The sequence below is a fragment of the Eptatretus burgeri genome, chromosome 2, assembly GCF_056783735.1.
Source record: "Eptatretus burgeri isolate ZD-2024b chromosome 2, Ebu_testis_v1, whole genome shotgun sequence".
Lineage (NCBI taxonomy): Eukaryota > Metazoa > Chordata > Myxini > Myxiniformes > Myxinidae > Eptatretus > Eptatretus burgeri.
This window is the reverse complement of record NC_140962.1, coordinates 149,560,193-149,579,789: the sequence shown is the minus strand read 5'-3', so window position 1 is coordinate 149,579,789 and position 19,597 is coordinate 149,560,193. Positions and strand designations below refer to the sequence as shown.

General features: G+C 43.9%; 2 protein-coding genes across 5 annotated transcripts in view; one reads left to right on the top strand and one right to left on the bottom strand.

Moving 5' to 3' along the window:
- The window catches only part of LOC147033509 (E3 ubiquitin-protein ligase TRIM7-like), a 1,095,521-nt gene that overhangs the window by 213,151 nt on the left and 862,773 nt on the right, over positions 1 to 19,597 (top strand). The gene's annotated exons all lie outside the window — the stretch shown is intronic.
- Positions 1 to 19,597, bottom strand: part of LOC147033524 (E3 ubiquitin/ISG15 ligase TRIM25-like) — a 272,640-nt gene that overhangs the window by 22,641 nt on the left and 230,402 nt on the right. For 2 of the 4 annotated variants that reach the window (XM_085855210.1, XM_085855217.1), the window contains exon 8: positions 1,312 to 1,718. The exons of the other annotated variants lie outside the window; for them this stretch is intronic. In XM_085855210.1, coding sequence (XP_085711336.1) covers positions 1,312 to 1,718 — 407 coding nt within the window. The remainder of the gene's footprint in view (positions 1 to 1,311; positions 1,719 to 19,597) is intronic. 4 annotated transcript variants of the gene reach the window in all.

The following is a 19,597-nucleotide window of genomic DNA, read 5'->3' as shown; positions in this document are numbered from 1 at the left end:
TGTAAGTGGGAAAACCTGCAAAATCGGCAGTGTATCAAATAGTTGTTCTCCCCACTGTATATCTGGGGCTTGTTACAAGAAGGACGATGTGCATTTTTTTCCATTTTTGGGTTTATTCCCAAAAAGTACTGAGTTTTAGTTCTATTTTCTGGTGCTAGAATGACTAAGGTGTATTGCGCAGCAGTAAGCTATTCATGATGCCAATGTGTGTTTTATTCTGCCATAAAATACATATATATATATATATATATATATATATATATCTCAAACTAAGTACTTTAAGGGAATAAGCCTCAAAATGGAAAAAATGCACATAAACCCTTCTTGTACGAAGCCCCAGATATATAAGCCTGAGAGCTGAGAGCAGAGAAGCGGTTAGGCACAAAATATACTAACACAATATTGTGTGAGATAGTCACAGAATTCACAAACCAAAAATGTGCAAATCAATTTGTTGATTTCTGACAATTGCATTTGCACAAAGGAGAACAGTCAAGGTTAGCCTGTCCACATTTACAATGAGTACAGTCTGTTTTACAAGAACATCGAATTAATTCCCGGCAGGCAACTAACATCAGACTGTGTTGACTTTTTCTTAGTGTTGTACACAATAACTTGTCCTATGGTGAGACAGGCTTGTGAGTCTTGCTTATCTTGATTCTTCAGGTTAGTACCATTTAACACCTGAGAAATGAATGATTTCAGGATCGAAGGTATCGAGTCTTCTTGACACTTGGGATGAAAGCTTCCTTCAAAGTGGAATGACTGTTGGTTGAAAATGTCATCTCAGATTATTTTTGCTGCCTTTGCTAGCACAAAAGCATCATCTGAGAAATCTCTCTTCTTCAGGGCTTCTCGTAGCATATTCGCCATTCCATTTTTGAAGATAAGTTTGGTGTTTCTTTCATCTTGTTGCTCTTGAGCTTCAGTGAAATGTTTCAGCAGCTGATCTTTTAGTCTGGTTCTATTCACAGTCTTAACAATGCCGAAATCCTTCAATCTTTCTAGGTACAAAGTATGAAGTTCGGATAGCTTGAAGAGAAGGGTTCCATGGTTAACTGCTTTTTCTATGTAACTCGTCACTTCCACAAATACTCGACTCTCGTTGACCTTCTCATTTAAATCCTCTGGCTCTCTATTCTGTTTTCGCAGTTGAGACCGATATCTATTTCTCAAATTGACGAGGCAGTTGAGGTGACATTTTGCTTCAATGGCTATGAGATCACCATCGGTTATTCTTGAGACAAGTACACTGTCTGTAAGTTCCGTCGCCATTCGTTTGATATTGTTGTTTGCTTAGAAAGTTAACACCTGACGTAAGACACCAGCTTCACAACCTTTCTCACAGAAGATGCAGACTAATTGTACATCAACTGCTTGCCGCTTTCTCAGAGGTGGTTCATCAGGTTCTGGGTTAGCCTCCCTCTTCTTTCTGGCTTTGGATAATTTTGTATTATTGTATTTAAGGTTGCAGGATTTGTGCCAAGAAGCAGAATGAGTAGCGAAACCATCAGCAGTTTCTTCCTGTCCAAAGAAAAGTTCTGTTGGTAGCATGCCAATCTCTCTGAACTGCTTGACATTGTCGAGAAACGTCTGATGAGGTCTCACTGCCGTGTCACTGCTTGCACCAGGGCTTTCTAATGGGCACCTAAGAGGTTCTTCGGTAATATTCTGGCAAATAATGCAGCGGTTCCAGTCTACTTCCATTTTCTGATAGCCTGCAAAAAAAAAACAAAGAAAAAAACCAGTTTCACTTTCAATTTCTCACAACCACGTAGAACCCCTGTTCTATAATTTACTTCTCATAGTTATTCTAAATATTGACTTCTTATTACTCATTAAGACCTATACAACATGAATAACATCCGAGTTGTAATAAAATACAAATTGACAATAAAAGTAGCATCAGAGATGGAAATAATGAGTACTACCAATAACAAAATATTGAATGTGTACTTAGCAATGAAAGGGTTAATATTTTGGATGGGCTCCTCAAAATTTGATAGCCATTACCCAGAGGGTATGCACAGAAAATTTGGTGCTTGTATCCAGTCTGTAACAATTATGTCACTGAGCCACTTGACTATTCAATGCACCTTCCGTCTGATGGACTGCAAAGTTGCCCGCCTCAAATTCTTTGTGAACATCTGGTGCTGAGTTGGGAAGGCTGTTCATTTCACTCAAATATATTGGAAGACAGGACATGTACTTGCTGTGTCCAGACGAAACATTGTATGGTAACATGTTTTTGTCTCCAGGAGGTGTTGGTTCCAACTCTCTCAGCATTCACATAACGCTTTAGAATGAGTACCATTTCTATGTACATTCCCCACAACTGTGCTGTCTTTCCTAAAGAATTCTCAAATTCCCCCCAGACAGTATCTCGGGATTTTAGATGATTGAGCACATCACCAACATGTTGCATGACACTGTCTTTGTCCTGTTTTTCATAATCCACTCAAATTCTTTCTAACAGCGATGACACAGTTGAAAGTGATTCAACATGATCTGTGTACTCTTTCTGGAACAACCATCGCTCGAATGCTTCCCACTTAAGCATGAAGAAAGCCTCACTCAGCAATCGATGGTGACGAATCATTTTATGGTAGTCCTTTCCTGCCATCATCTTATTAGCTGTTCCCCGACCATATATATCACTCGCAATCAGTACCTCTTCAATGCCGCTTTCTTTCATCAAAAACCCAAAAGACCCAATAAAGTTTTGTGCAATATGTAAGCCACCAAGTCGCACTATGACATTTTTATATCACACTGGATCGTTTTTTACTAAACCTTTTATTATGTCATATATTTCTTGATCACAAGTTATCACAGTGTTCAATTGTCCTAACTTGAGATTCAGTGAAACAAAGTAGTCCAGAGAGGTCTTGACAACATCTGGATTGGTTGGAGTTTGTGGATACATTGGACCATAAACAATCTTTGTTTTATGTGCTTGTTTCCCAGAATAAAGTTCAAAGAATGCATTCCAGGTTGGTACACTGCATGGACTGTCATCTTCAGCTGTCATTATCTGAGTAGCAAACATCCTTACTAAAAACCAGACAATGTTTATATCCACCAATACATGACTGTCTCTAATCTCATTTTCACTCATTCCAATACCACACAATGACCAGGCCACTTTTCTCTCTTTAAGAGTTAAGTGGCTGCTGACTGGTTCAAACTTCTCAGTTTTTTTATTGCAGTTTGCCTCATTTTATGATAGGGCACTTTCCCAGCACAATCAATTGTTGTCTCCTGACCACATGAATATTGATATGTGATATTGGTTGTCACGTCCAGACTGCCTCCATCCTCACTTTCAGAGTGGAAGTTGAGGTTGTCTAACGCAACTTGAAGAAACTGTCCAGGAACGATATTGGTCGGGATGAAGATACCTTCCTTTTCTTCTCGCTCAGAAACCTCATTGGCGATAGTGGTCAGGTAACGCTGCGCACTAGAATAGCTGACACAGTTCCCAAACTGATTTTAAGTGGCGACGAGGTTTTTGCTACGAGTTTCTTTCAGGACATGTAGAGCAAGTCCAACCTGCTTGGGGCTCGGATTTTTACTCAGAATGCTAATGATGTCCTGGGCAAAGTTCAATACCCTTTCCATGCTGTCACCGGGAAGGTAAACAGACTCTTCCATCCTGACCTCGGGCATCATTGTTGTCAAAAAGCAAACAAGCTAAATGATTGTACAAGTCAACAGGAACTCGACTAGAGGCTGCATCATAAGATATCTCAATTTCAGAAGCATCCTCTCTTTTCATAGAAGTTTTAATCTCTGCCTGTCAGTGTTTAGCTCAGTGATATGAACTCAGCGACACATCCTTGTGCAAACTGTCATTGATGCATTCATCCTCAGAATCAAATAGTAACTGACACTCATTTAATTCAGCTTGCAGCTCCACAACTTGGTCACAAAGCTCGTTGACAGTAAGAGATGAGGGACATACTGGAGCTGTGTTGTTCATGTCCACAACCTGAATTTTGTCATTGGTAAAATGTTTAATAATTCGTTTCTTCAATCTGTCTGTTCTATATTTCTGTTTGCCATGCTGAGGCAACAAATCATTGTATCTTTTTGAAAGTTGATCGATAGAATACAAATGTTTCTCATTTAAAAGTCCGTTTGAAATCTCGGATACCAATGTCAAAAACGCTGTGTCATGCTCTTACAACTTGGCCGAACTTGCACCCTCAGTTTTACATTTTGTCATAAACCTGTTCAAGCACTTTTGGTGATATCGAAAATCATTTGCTATCAAGTCGAGGCATTTCTCACCGTGACTCATAATTTTCAAGAGCACTGCTTCCTCATTTAGTTCCTTTGCTTTATTGTGAATTGACAGCTGTCTTTCAACGGTAGCGATAGATACTAAAGTCCTGTCACCCAAGCCATCACGATCCTTCTCACACAAAAAAACACACAGATTCATAGTCAATGGTGGCAGTCCGACTTGTTCGGAGAAATGGTGTTTCTCCTGCTGATGATTCACTTTCTGTTCGCAAGCGTTTTGACTCTAAATATTTTTTATACGTGTAATTGCTGCGACAAGCGATGTGGATTTCTGGGGTTTTTTGGCAAGGAATGCATCTTCCTGCTGCATGTCTGCCCAAAGCCTCTGATATACTTCATCGCACCTTGTCTCAATGGCATCCTTGAACATGGACAATCCCCGTTTCGTTAATTTTGACAAAGGTCCAAGCTCAAGAGCAGTGGATTGGCAAATCAAACATTTTGAGTAATCAGTTGTTTGCCGACCTGGGCAGGAACTGGACCGCTTTCAATTTGCTGATATAAGAGGTTCCATCTTTTAAAGCAAGGAGGCAGCACCTGCAAAAAGGGATTGAGCACGTGTTAAGCGTACTGAAAGGGGTAGCATAGGATTCATGGGGGGTGGAGGGGGGGAGATGGGATGATGGGGGTGATGGGGTAAACAGTTCCAGAACTCACTTGGGGTGCTGTAAATGGTCTTCAATGTACAAAACAACTGTCATCAGAAAGTCAGAAATTCCTTCATAAAAGTGAATTTTAGCGGAGTTTCAGATTTGCGACGAACAATTTGCGACAGATTTTTTAGGTGTTTTTTTGTCTGGGGAAAAAATGAGAAAGTTGAGAATTGTTTCATGTTCTCTGAAATGAGAACACATATCCGAATACTATAACTAGTCATGTAACATCAGCTGTTCGTTTTGTAACAGTATGAAGCTTATTTTCCCTGAGGTTATGTGGAACCGTGTCATCTCTGTCACACTGTCAATTCCATCAAACATTCGTTGGTACTCAAAACAAATAAAGTAAAACCATCAACTATAACTGCTTCAATGATGCACTTACACTGTTTGGAATCCTTCTCAGTTACGCAAATTTGACAGATGTTATTTTGTTCATATTTTCGAGATATTCTAAAAAAAACTAATGATTCCGCATTAAGATGAGCCCCAGTTGAGACACATTCAAATTGTTTTACGTTCATACCGGGTGTGAATTTTGCAAATGACCCTCATCAAATGGTTTCGTTGGTCGTAAATGATACACTTACCTTGATGACACCTGCTAGTAATGTACCAAATATTTTTTAGCAGAAGCCTTCCCGCACTCTGATTGCTCATATTGTTAATTCGATATGATCTCAAAAATGGTGCAGAATTACTTGAAAAATGAAAGTGTACAAGAAATAGTTCAAACTTCCAATGTTAATGGCAAAACTCTGTTAAAGTTTAATATTGAGCACAAATTTACAGTGCCCCACAACTTTCTCGTACCCCACAACTGTTGCTGGGTGTTATTTCATGCGAAAAGAACTCCATTGATTCTTTGTCGTCTCCGTAACGGTCCTCAAATGTGATGGCGATGACCGTGATGGATATGATGGTTTTCAGAAATAAAAGGCGTGCCCACTCTCCAGCGATCATAGGAGGAAGCAATAATGTGTGATATGACCAGGATCAAACAGTTTTACAACTTCATTACCCCATATACAATTAATTTTTTTTTCTCAAGAGCAAGATATTGAACGTTTGGAGTTGACAAATTTATAGTATACTTACCCAGTGATGATGTTCGTTGTAAAATTAGACAAAAATCAAACGATTTGTTGGAAAGATGAGTGGACTTCACGGATTCAATATGGCGGGCGTTCAACACTTGTGGTTGACACTGAGATGACAAATTTTATGGGATGGGGTCATTTCCTGTATTTATTTCAGGAATGTCCATTGTATCCCTTAAAATCACTTTTTAGACAATTTGCTCCATCGGATGTGGTCACAAATATCCATACACAAGTCTTCAAGCAGATTTATTACTCGTAGATCATTGAGGTGGTACACCAACAAGTGTGAGTTGGGACAGCTATATTTGGTATACTCGAAATTTTAAGCTGCCAGAAAAAGTACGCACAGCCTCAACCAGGTATGTTTTATGTTTAGTATGTTTCAACATCATTACACTATCATTGGATGTGAATTTTAAAGCCACAGATTGCATTCTATCAATTCTGTTGTGGCTTAATCAAATCAAAATACTGCTTCTCCAAAACATCAGGAGGATCCAAGAAGTTGATTGAAGTGGTATTTTAAGATAAAATCGTATAGGAAGGGGATATATACAGTATTTCTTTGATAAAAGCGCCAGATTTTGGGCGTGATCCGATTTCTGACATTTTGAGCTCTGTTGACCTCAAGGTCACCAAATTGAAATCTACTTGATACTAACCTGTAGCACACATCTAGACAAAGATAATGAGTGGTAATTTGCTGTCATAGGGTGTTCCATTGTGGAGGAATGGTCAATTTAGTTTCCCCTACCCCCAAAATTTGTTTTTTTCGGTCATGGCCTTTTATCAAAAAACCTGCCCACAAGTTGCGCAATGCAGTTGAGGTGTCCAATAACACTTTTCAGGTGGCCAACACACCCACTGACATGGCCCAAGTATCAAAAATTGTATAGCAGGGGTGTCACATCAAAATCACTTTTTTGCACATTTTCACATGGTTGCTCCCAGACGAGTAGGTAGCCTGGTGTTGCAACGCTGCATCATTTTCTGGGAGCTGGTACTCATTTTGCCAACCTTGGAAGGATGACAGGCTGAGTCGACCCACCTGGTGTTTTAAATTTAATTTATTGCCAATCCATTTATAGAAACACGAGCTGGAAGCCCATTATAAGAATACCAAGACAGAGAAAAAGGAATCCTCGGTTCATTTTACACAATGAAAGTACCGATTCACAGTTCATATTGGAACATTGGTTCATAATGGAACATTGGCTGATATTGGAACCTTGTTTCATTTTCGACAATGAAAGTACCGATCCTCGGTTCATATTGGTACCTTGGTTCATTTTACACAATGACAGTAACACCGCTCCATGTGTCGTTGCAGAGATTTATGTTACAGATTTTCTGTTGTCATTCGCATCAGTATATGGGAAAGAAGGAATATTTCTGTAATCATCCCATTCTTTACAATATCTCGTAATACTTTTCATCCCATTTGTGTATGTGTTAAGGACTGTCGGTCAGGAACCCTTGATTCCACCAATGTGACCTTCAGGTCCAGTGTGACCTTCAAGGTTTGAATCGATTTTCCTTCAACCACACTTTCATGGAGATTGTTCCAATCCATGTTCCAATCCTCTGAGTAAAGAACTTTCTTCTGATATCCAGTCTCGACCTGTGTCTGTGCATCTTGAATGTGGGTCCTCAGGTACTTTGGTGGATTGCCCTTGTGAAGAACATCTCTCCTGGTATTCTAACTTCACCTACCATGATCTTGTGAACTGTGATCATGTTACTTCTTCGTCTGTGGTGAAGAGAGTGGAGGTTGAGATCGTGTAGTCGATGTTCAGTTGTCACACCACGTAGCTCCGGAACAACTCTTCTTGCTCTTCACTGCACCCTCTCCATCTTGTCCCCATCTATTTTGCATCTCATATTCCAAAGGATATTGCTACAATCGAGGTGTGGTCTCTCCAGGTTGAGTACATTCCAGGGAGAATCTCTTTTGTCAAATCTGTAAATGTCCTTTTGATAATTCCAAGTATCTGGTTTGTTTTTGGTGCAGCTGCTGAAACATGTTTGTAGAATTTGAGCTCTGAATCAATCACCATCCGCAAGTTCTCTTCTTGTACTTCCTGGAAGTCGATTCCATTCATCTGATAAGCACTCAATGTATTTGATCTTCTGACATGAAGTACTTTGCATTTGTTTGAGTTGAAAGGGAATTGCCATTTGTCTGACCATTTGCTTGCTTTGTTCAAATTTTCTCGCATCGAGTCCTTTTGACTTTGGCTTTTTGCTGGACCAATGATTTTAGTGTCATCAGCAAAAATATACACAGTTTATGAATCCATCTGGTACATCATTGATAAATAGCATGAACAGTGAAGGTCCCAGTACACTCCCTTGGGAGACTCCACCTCCAACTGATTTCCATTCTGATTTCACTGCATTGATGTTCACTCATGTTCTGCTGGATGGGAATGCCTCAATCCATCTGTGCAGCTTCCCTTCAATTCCACATGCTGCCACTTTTCACGGAGCCTTCTGTGTGGTTCAGCATCGAATGCTTTATGTAAATCCAAGTACATGATGTCCACAGGATCCCTGTGATCAATCGGATCAGTTCCTCAAAGATGCAAAGTAGTTGAGACAAACATGATCTGCTGGGAGTAAGTCCATCCTGGCTGTCCGCAAACAGATCATGTGTTGTCATGTGCTTTACCACAGCATCCCTCATAACACTCCATGATTTTTCCAGCCACCTAAGTAAGACTTACAGGGTGGTAGTTTTGAGCCAGTATCTCTTTTTCACTCCCTTTCTTTTGGATCAAGGTGACATTTGCAATCCTCCAATCTCCAGGGAAAATGCCCTCATCCAAAAATTTCTGGAATATCAGTCTCAAGGGTCCTGTGCTGGTGTGAGCCGTTTTCTTGAGACATCGAGGGTGTAAACAACCTGGTCCTTCTGACTTGCTGCCATTTTGATGCAGGAGCTTCTTCCTTACTTCCTCCTCAGTCATGTCGACATCTACCAGTGCAGATCCAAAGTGGCATCATTCCAGTTTTAGCACATCTACTAAATTCTACTCTGTTAAGACCCTACTATATTGTCATTTGGTGTGTTTGCCTTTTCTCTATCATCCTCTGTAACTTTCCCATTAGGTTCTATGAAATCACCGACTCCAATCCTTGTTTTGAGTTTGCTGTTTAAATATTTCCAAATCCTTTGGGTTTGTACTTATTCTTTCAGCAAAACTCTCCTCCAAGTCTTTACAGTTTGTCACGTCATGCAGTGGAGTTTATGTCTCTCCTTGACCTATTTGTCATGATCAAGGTCACTCTCTGTCTCATTATACTTTCTCCAACCCTTCCCTTTCTTACTGTATGAGACTGTTCCATTGTTTTGTGGGTGATATTTGGCTGTTTCCACCTATTCCTGGTCAGTCCACGTTTCGGAATACATTTGTTCCTTGGTTGCCTCCATGTTATCTCTGAAGAAGCACCATGACTTCACAGTTTAACTTTGCCAGTTCCTCATCCCCTTTTACCTCCATAAGTTTGATTCATCTGCTTATAATCCCCTTTATTCAGCTTCAAGTATGTGGTCATTTTCCACAGTGCACAAACTGAGCTCCACCCGAATGCAGCAATGGTCACAACTTCCAAGTGGGGCTCGGTATTCTATTGAGATTTAATCATCTCATTCGCATTAGTTTTCACCAGACACAAAATGCTCGACTCCTGCCCTTGGGTGTGTCCTGTGGTTTCGGTGATCTGCTGCTGAAGAGAATTGTCCGGCATTGTCTCGATAAATTGATGTGCTGGGTGCTGGTCCTTTGTGCCATGCTTGTCAGTCAATACCCATAAAATTGAAATCTCCACCTATTACTCTTTGAGACTCCTGTCTATTGACAATCATTCAAAGAAATTTAAGAGCTTCATTATTCTGGGTACCACTCGATGGACTGTCGTACACACATCCAACGAGCAGTTTCTCCTTATCATGAAGTGACACACAGAGCACCAAAGGGATTCTGAAAAATTTGTTTACATTTCCAATTCTACAATGGACAACAAGGTTTTTGTATACACAGCAACTCCTCTGATATATATCTGGGTATCACATTCCAAGTTGGTTAAAATGCTGTGTCCTGGTGCAGACAAGCACGAAGTGGTTGTCATAGTAGATTCTGGAGCGTTTGTGTAGTGTGAATAAACGGCAATCTGGGTTGCCGGACGATGAAGCCGTTCTGTTCTCCTATGCTTTCATTAGTGGATTGGCCTCAAAATTACAAGTCGATGCAAAACGAATATGTGTTGGATATGAAACAAAGGATGTAAAAGACATGCTGCCATTCATAGATCATTGCAATTCACTGATCGAACAACGGAGTGCCGAAATCACTGCAAAGCTGGTGTATGCGTCGGTAAATGAACTACCGGGTATGGGCGCGAGAGGGAGACATGTGAATTATAATGCGCAATATAACACTGGTGCGAGCCGTGGACGTGGCCGTTGGTGCCGAGATATGCGTAAAGAGATCTGCTGAGCATGTGGACAAACTGGCCACTGGGCTGGAGAGTTCTAAAATAACCCAAATGGACCAGCTTATGGCTCGAATAGACCGGCGTGGGAGACACGACCACCGCGACGATGGAGTCAGGGCCAGGACATCGATCCCCAACGACAGGAACCCTGGCAGACCCAACCTGCCCCGTTCCCACCTCCGCCTGATCTGTTTACACAAAGCCATGAGTGGGTCCTGGTTAAAACGTCATCAGAATTACCATTGTTAACTTCTAAACTACATAATGAACCAAAACTGCCTGTGACGATTGGGGGACGACAAATACCTTTTCTCGTCGACACCAGGGCAACGAAATTAGCAATTAGGCAAAGTGACCTTCCAAAGTGACCTTCTTCAGTCAGGTCAGGTTTGATCTGTGACCTGCTACAGGTACCATGTAAACCTGTACTAACCTGTTCCATGGTCGGGTTGTCGGCGACTAAACCATCTCCCCAACCAGGTTTTCTGGTGAGGAGGGTGTTTGGATATGGACACCCAGCAGGATTAAAAACAAAACCTGTCAAAGGGCGGAGGAGCTCCTTGTGAGCCAACGGCCATCCATATCTAGTGCCCAACTGTGTCTGCGGACGTCCTCCTGCAGTTGGGTCACTTCTTATTAGGAGGCTGGTGGCAGGATTTGCACTCCGGCCACCGTAAAACCCTTCATTCCGCAAAACGCAAAAACGCAAAAAAATCTGAAAACCCACTCCGTGGGAGTACCTCCTGTGCAGCTTCCCTTCGCAGGGCAGCTCACCGGATGACGGGATTGGGGCAAAGCCTTCAGGACCCCCAATCTTTGATAGGAGGGAAACCACGGGGTAACATCCCTGGGTCAGATTGCGGGAGAGTGTGTCGGAGTGGTGCTGAGGTGTCGTCCACCAGACGGCGGTCTCCTTGGGTTAACCTGAGGCGGTCCCTTCGGGTGGGTGCCTGGAATGTCCTATCCCTAAGAGAGGATGATCACCTGTCTCTGTTATCATCTGAGCTCAAGCGTTTGGACATCGGGATTGCAGCTCTCTCTGAGGTTCGGAGACCGGATTGCGGCGAGATAATGGTGGGTTGTTACACCTACTATTGGTCTGGTCGCTCTGATGGTTACCATACCCAAGGAGTTGCTGTAGCTGTGTCCAATAAGCTGACCCCAATGATAATTGAGGTAACACCGGTCAACGAGCGTATTATGAGATTAAGGATTCGTCACTCCTTAGGTGTCATTTCCCTGGTCTCTGTTTATGCTCCGACTGAGGCGAGTGATCTCACCGTGAAGGATGCATTCTACGCCACACTCGAGTCTGTGGTTGATCAGTGCCCCAGACGAGATACACTTCTAGTCTTGGGGGATTTCAATGCATCGACTGGAACTGATAGGGACGGTTATGAGGTGTGTGTTGATCCCCATGGGTCAGGAACTATGAACCAGAATAGCACTAAGTTCCTTGACTTTGCAAGAAGTCATGGACTTAGGGTGGCTGGTTCATGGTTTCAGCGCCCACAAGCTCATCGCTGGACTTGGTATTCCAACGCTGGCGGTGTGACAAAGGAAATTGACCATGTCCTCATTGACGGTCATTGGAGGATGATCCAGAACTGCAGGGTCTACCGGAGTGCTCAGTTCCTCAATACTGACCACAGGCTTGTTGTAGCAACTCTAAAGTTGCACCTTAAATCCTGGAGAATGGTACCATCCCAGCCGAGGCTGGATGTTGCCAAGCTCAGGGATGAGAGAGTAGCTGAGGAGTTTGCGAACAGGCTGAGTGGACACTTGGGGGGTCTGGGTGCTTTGGGGGGTCCTGAAGAGTTGTGGAGCGCCTTCAAGACCACCGTCCTTGATGTTGACGGTGGATGCCTTGGAGCTCACCGCAGGGCAAAGAAGAATTTTGTCTCTCAAGGGACACTGGATACCATTGACCAGAGTCGCAGGGCCAGGCTGAATGGCAGAGCTGAGCTGTTCAGGGAGCTGAGGCGTAAAACTGTACGTGCACTGAGGGTGGACAAGGAGGCCTATGTGCGAGGAATCTGTGAGGGGGTAGAGCATCACCTGTGGTCAGGTGATTCTCGTCCCGCTTACAGGGGAATTTGCGCATTACGTTCATCCAAGCCCATCCCTCGGAGCACTACAGTTCGAGCAGAGAGTGGTAGGCTCTTGACAGAGGAGTCTGAAGTGAAGGCCCGCTGGGCCGGTTACTTTGAGCGGTTGTACCAGGCTGATCCCCCAACTGTCGAGCTGGACGTCAAGGGTGTTACAATCCCTGTTGCTGACCCTCAAATCAACTGTGGTCCACCTACGCTTGTGGAAACACGGCTGCGGTGAACCAGTTGAAACGGGGCAAAGCTCCAGGGATCTGTGGCATCCATGCCGAACTTCTCAAGGTTGGTGGAAATGCTGCACTCGTGTCATTGCATGCAGTTTTGTGCTCTGCCTGGAACACAGGCATCATCCCAACTGATTGGAAGAGGGGCCTTGTTGTCCCTCTCTGGAAAGGGAAGGGTGATCGCCAAGACTGCAACAACTACCGAGGGGTGACGCTGCTCTCAGTGCCGGGCAAGGTCTTTGCTCGGATAATTCTCGATAGGGTTCGCCACCATCTGCTTGAGCACCAGCGTCCAGAGCAGTCAGGCTTTACACCAAAGAGGTCAACGATTGACCGTATCCTTGCACTTCGTGTCCTCACCGAACGCAGATGAGAGTTTCGGCAGGGGCTGCTTGCAGCCTATGTTGATCTCTGTAAAGCGTTCGATTCAGTGAATCGGGATGTCCTCTGGAGGATTCTTGGTCTTCGTGGGGTGCCACCAAAACTGATCGATCTGATGTCTGAACTCTACTCTGGTACTGAGAGTGCTGTGAAGTGTGGTGGTACCATCTCTGACTTATTTCCAGTTGTTACTGGAGTTCGTCAGGGATGTGTACTTGCCCCCACACTTTTCAGCACTTGTATGGACTGGATTCTAGGGAGGATGTCGGAGAGATAAATTTGCGGTGCGTCATTTGGGAATGTCAAGATCTCGGACCTTGACTTTGCAGATGATGCAGTCATCTTTGCGGAGACTTTAGACATCCTCTTGGGGGCCCTCGAGGTGCTGAATGAGGAGTCTGAGCCGTTGGGATTACGAGTTTCTTGGGTCAAAACTAAGATCCAGGCTTTCGGTGACATCTTGGATGCTGCTGTCCTGTCTGTGTCTGTTTGTGGTGAGGATGTTGAGGTCGTGGAGAGATTCACTCACCTTGGCAGTGATATTCATGTCTCTGCTGGCTGCGAGTCAGAGGGCAATAGACGTCTGGGTCGGGCCTGGGGAGTCATGGATTCACTGGATCATGGGGTGTGGCGCTGCCGGTACCTGTGCGGGAGGACGAAAGTCCGAGTCTTCAGGTCCTTGGTACTTCCAGTCTTGCTCTATGGGTGCGAGACTTGGACTCTGACCAAGGATCTGAGACGGAGACTTAATTCCTTTGGTACCAGATCTCTTCGGAGAATCCTTGGCTATCGCTGGTCGGATTTTGTGTCCAACGAGCGGTTGCTGAGAGAGACTCGGATGAGATTTGTTACCTGCATAGTCCGTGAGCGTCAGTTGCGGCTGTATGGACATGTGGCTCGTTTTCCTGACTCTGATCCTGCTCACCAGATTCTCACAGCGAGGGAGTCTCATGAGTGGAGGAGGCCAGTGGGTCGACCACGTGCCTCATGGTTGCAACAGGTTGACCATCATCTCAAGGAGATGGGGATGGGCCTGGAATCTGCCTGGGGGATGGCCAGACGGAGGCCCCTGGAGTACCGGCGGAAAGTGGACGCAGCGACGTGCTGTTCTGGCACATGCTCCCATACCTGACCTGACCTGACCTTCCAAATGCACCTTTATCGCAGGAGCAAATAAATGTCATGCGAGTATCGAGCGTTGCTATGGCGATTCCCCTGTCTGAACAGCTCCAGGTAGAAGTTGGGCCTTTATCTGCACAACATGCATTTTTATGGCTGCTGATACGCCAACTAATCTGCTTGGGAGAGACCTCCTCTGTAAACTGAATTGCACGGTGAAGTGTGCACCAAAGGGAGTATATTTAGATATGCCCCTTGAATCGCATGGAACCATTTTGACTTTGTGACAAGAACAAACAGAAAGTCTTGTGTACCAGTGGACCTTGCCACAGGGTGAAGCATCTGACTGTTTACAGGCATGTGTATCTGACGTGGAAAGAAGGGTGCCGGAGGTGTGTGACTGGGTAAGTCAGCACCACATGGACTTGGACATGGGAAAGACTCAGTTACATTGCATAGCAGACTATGACACAAAAGGAAGGGACAATGACTATGCGAGAGAGGCATCTTCCAAATTACACCAAAGCTATGACATAACAATGGGAACAATGTGGATTGGGAAACAAGGAATTTGCATGGAGGTATGTCGAACATAGGCGCAATTAAAATGACGGAATAAGTAGTCCAGTGTTGCACCACATGTTAACCCTGGCGGTGGCACGAGGTTATCAAGCTAAGGACAGAGGATTAGTGATAAATTTATTGAAGATGACACCAGGCGCAACTATTGTGGAACCTGGACAGGGAAAGGAACTCTGGAAAATGGGGAGAGACGAGTATTGCTGGAAGGTAACAGGGAGACAATAATGGCTACGTTTGAGGTGGTTGACCTTTCAGACACCCCGGAGTTAGAAAGGTCACCTGAACTCCTTGATTGGGACCTTGCTTGTTTGTGGACAAAAACCCTAATGACGTGGGGTGAATCAAAAGTATGCAGAGAGTAAAAATAAATATAAATACATCAAAAAAGGCTGCCTCGCAAACCGCAATACCCGTTGCATCCAGAAGCTGAAGCAGGAATAGCTCCCGCAATGGAAACGCTGTTAAAGCAAGGAATGATTGTTCCCATTGTCAGTCAATGTAATATGCTGATCCTACCATTACATAAATCAGGAAAATCAACGTGGCGTTTTGTGCAGGATCTGAGAGCGGTGAACGACTACGTCATTCCGGCGTATCCCAGAGTTCCGAAGCTGGTCACGGTCCTGTTGAGCATTCCAAGTAATTCCACCCAGTATACTGTAGTCGATCTTTGTTCAGCTTTCTTTACCGTACCGATAGACCCCGAGTCACAGTTTCTTTTTGCAATCACCGACAAAGGCAGACAATATACTTGGAATATGCTCCCGTAAGGATATACTGAAAGCCCTACTTTGTTCTCCCGAGCATTGAAAGACGATTTGGACGACAGTTTTCCTGAATAAATCAACCTTAGTTCAGTATGTAGATGATTTGCTAATCTGCTCGACATTGAAGGAAGCGTGTGAACAGGATACTCTGACCTTGCCAACGGCACTAGCAGAGAAAGGAGTCAAAGGTCAAATTGCAGTTTTGCCAACAGGAGGTAAAATATCTGGGACATATCTTGAAGGAAGATACTCAACGTATCTCCCCAGAACATATATCTGCAATATTGAAACAGCCAAAGCCATCCAACGCTAAACAAATGAGATCTTTCCTGGGAACAATGGGTTAAGGCCCGGTCACACCTTGACGTTTTAGCCAGCGATGGCAACGTATTAAAATGTATCTAAAACGCTGGCTGACGTTGAACTTTTGATGTTTTTTTTTTTAAGATTCGGACGTATTCATAGCGACTTGGTCTTATGTATAACGCATTGGTAACGGACACAGAACGTTTCGTTGTGTTATAGATAACTTATACCAACGAATGCTGAACCTGTTGTCGGCCTACACAACCGATGCCCAACGATAGTCTAACTTAGGCATAGCGCGTGGCACGCATCGCCGACGATGTCGTGACGTAGCCTATTAAAAGGCTGACGCACAACGATTCGAATCATAACTGCCGTAGAAATGGAAGTGTCAACATCGCGGTCACACCTTGGCGATCTTGCCAGCGTATGCTGACCTAAGAAAAATGTGTCTAAAACGTTGGGGCACGTCAAATACGGTATGAGTAAGTTTGGTATACGTGAGTACAACGCTAAAGTACGCTATCATACGTCGTAGTAAGTAGAGTACGTCAAGAAATTTTAAACATGTTCAAAATTTTACGACGTACTCGGCGTATGACACACGTTCCGCATGCGATGGGGATAAGTTTTACACACGATATGTGGACGCTTACACACGTCCACAAAGGCTACTTATAACCTACTCATAAGTCGAAACACGTCGCGGTAATGTCTTTTTTACGCGAAACTTATTTCTAACTTATGTTTGACGTGCTTTGAACCAATTCTTTACGTAGTCCCAACACACATCGACGTATGTAGACGTATTCCAATGACGTCTTCCGGTCGACAAAAAAAATAAATTAACGTGTTTCTAGCTTACAACTGCCATATAAAGACGTGTTCCCAGCGGTTTTGGGAATTGGTATATAAAAATGCTGCTCATAAAAGGGGAACCCAACAGTGTTTTCGAGTCCTTTTTGAGTCGATGTCCATGTCAGCAGTAACAGTATCAGTATTAGTATTAGTATTAGTAGTAGTTTGTTCATGTTGGCAGTAGTAGGTGAGTGTGAGGGGGAGGGTGTGGGCTATGATGGTTCGTCCTTGCGTTTAACAATTTAACGATTTAAATGATAAACTCAACGATTTAAATGGCTGCATCTCCACAATTGAAAGTAGACGCTTGCGCTCAACAATTGGATTTTTTTTACACTCAACGACTTTTAAACGGTACCACTCAGCTATTTTCATTGTTTACAATGAACGATTTAAATTGCTGTCACTCGCCTTTGTTTTATGACGCTGGGGTTTGGAAATTTGAAGCGTTTCTTCTGAACGTGTTAAAACGCTCAAACTCGACTATTTTAAATAGACGCTGCCGATGGACAATTGGAATCATAGCCAAGCTAGACATCGAAGTGTGAACATCCTCGGCATGCCGAAGAAAAGTTTGAAGAATGCTGCAAATAAGTGTCCTGGCCGTGGCCGTGGACGCTGACGCAAGGACGATCCATTATACCGACGTCTTTCAGCCTATGAGTAACTTAAAAGTAACGTCTGTCGATGTGTGGCAACGATCGCGTAACGTGCCAACAACACGTTAATCATAGGTTAGAAATAAGTTTCGGGTACGCTAAATATTACCTCGGCGTGTCTCAACTTATGATTAACTTACAAGTAGCATGTGTTGACGTCTGTCAATGATCGCAGACCGTGCATACAACTTGTGGCCAGCGTAGCGGAACGTGTGAATCATACGCCGGCATACGTCGTGAAATTTCAAGCATGAAAAAATTTGAGGACAACCAAAAAGTACAACGTTTAAAGCCAACGTACAACGACGTATGGCAGTGTTTTTCAGCGTGCTCTCAATGTTATCAAAACTTACCCATAACGTATTCAACGTGTGCCAGCGTTTTAGAAAAGAAATTAAAAAATCGGCATACGTTGGCTAAAACGTCAAGGTGTTACCAGGCCTTTTCTGCCAACAGTGTAGACCTGACGATGCATTCTTAGTTCGCCCCCTGCTGGAGATTGGGTCCGCAAGTGCAGCGAATCCGCTGAATTGGACGCAAGAAGCCGACAGCTTTTGTGACACTTAAGCAGGCTCTATACTCCATTCCCGATTTGGGTCTGCCCGACTATGAGAAAACATTTTATTTGTAGTCGCATGAGTCACGAGGCTTCGCACAATCTGTGCTGATCCAGAAACATGGGAGCAAATTGCGGCCCATCGCGTATTATAGTACCAAATTGGATCCTGTGGCTCAAGGTTTCCCATCCCGTTTAAAAGCAGTGGCAGCCGCTTCACACGCAGTACAAATGACAGAATCGCTTGTCACCGGACACTCTTTAATCGTCATGGTGCCGCATGCTGTCACAGCAGTGTTATTAAAGACAAAAACACAGCACTTGTCTGCCTCAAGAGCGACGACATACGAACTCTCACTCACGGCTCCACCGAACATCACCATTTGACCAAAGATAGTCGGCACGCACCAGCGGTTAAAACACTCGGCCGCCCTAATTAAAATCTAATTGAGATAACGTTGGTGCTTTGCCAATGGCGCGCTCCCCGCTCAGGTAACCACGTGACCTCTAGTTAAATGGCATAATAGACGGTGGACACTGGAACTCATGGTTAACTGGGTGGCGTTCATGGTTTTAAAACAACCCACCGTACAATAAAGTTAATTGTGAGTGGTGGCCCCAGGTCCGGCTCTTCCGAGGACAACCGGGGATTAATCCCCCTGAGTGACAATCTGGTGCCTCGGTACCCATGGCCACAACAATATGAATGAGGAAAGTGAAAAGAAAAACTTTATCAAGAAGAAATCGTTGTGTCCTGTTCCAAGTCGAGGCATGGTTGAGCATGCCCCAAAAATGGGAAATTAAGACCCCAGCGAGGTAACCGAGGATGCCCCTCAAGGGAGAGTGAGGTGGCCGAGGATGCGCCTGATAAAGTATATAATCAAATAAGGCTGCTCATGATCTTCAAAAGGAGTATTTTAATGAACCCAAACACCCAATTTTCACTCATGCATTCCTTGGAGTTCCCTCAGTATGCATGCAAAGTATCAGGCTGCTAGGTTTCATGGTTTTGGAGTTATGAAGGAGACACACTGTCTGACTCACTGACTGACACACACTGACATTTATTATTACAGGTTATTGAATTGGTATAATGAAGGAATTATGACGAAAGGGATCCAATAAATAAATTCACTTTAATCTTTTCAAAAAGCAATATTGTTTAAACGTCAATACTGGGTTTTGAAAATCTCCGTAACTGACCTGTGGTGAGTAATATCAAGTAACACCCACTCACAGGTATTTATCAACTCTCACTCACAGGTGTGCTGTGTCACGTGATTGGGTTTTCGTATATCATGCCTCGCCCGCTAGGGTTGGGAAGAGTGTGCTTCTGGTCGCGCAATAAAGCGGAGTAGATGGTGGCCCGCGTGCTTCTTGCGTCCCACCGCACCGAGTACACTCTAACAGGTATATATTTACACCCACTCACAGGTATTTATCAACTCTCACTCACAGGTATTTATCAACACC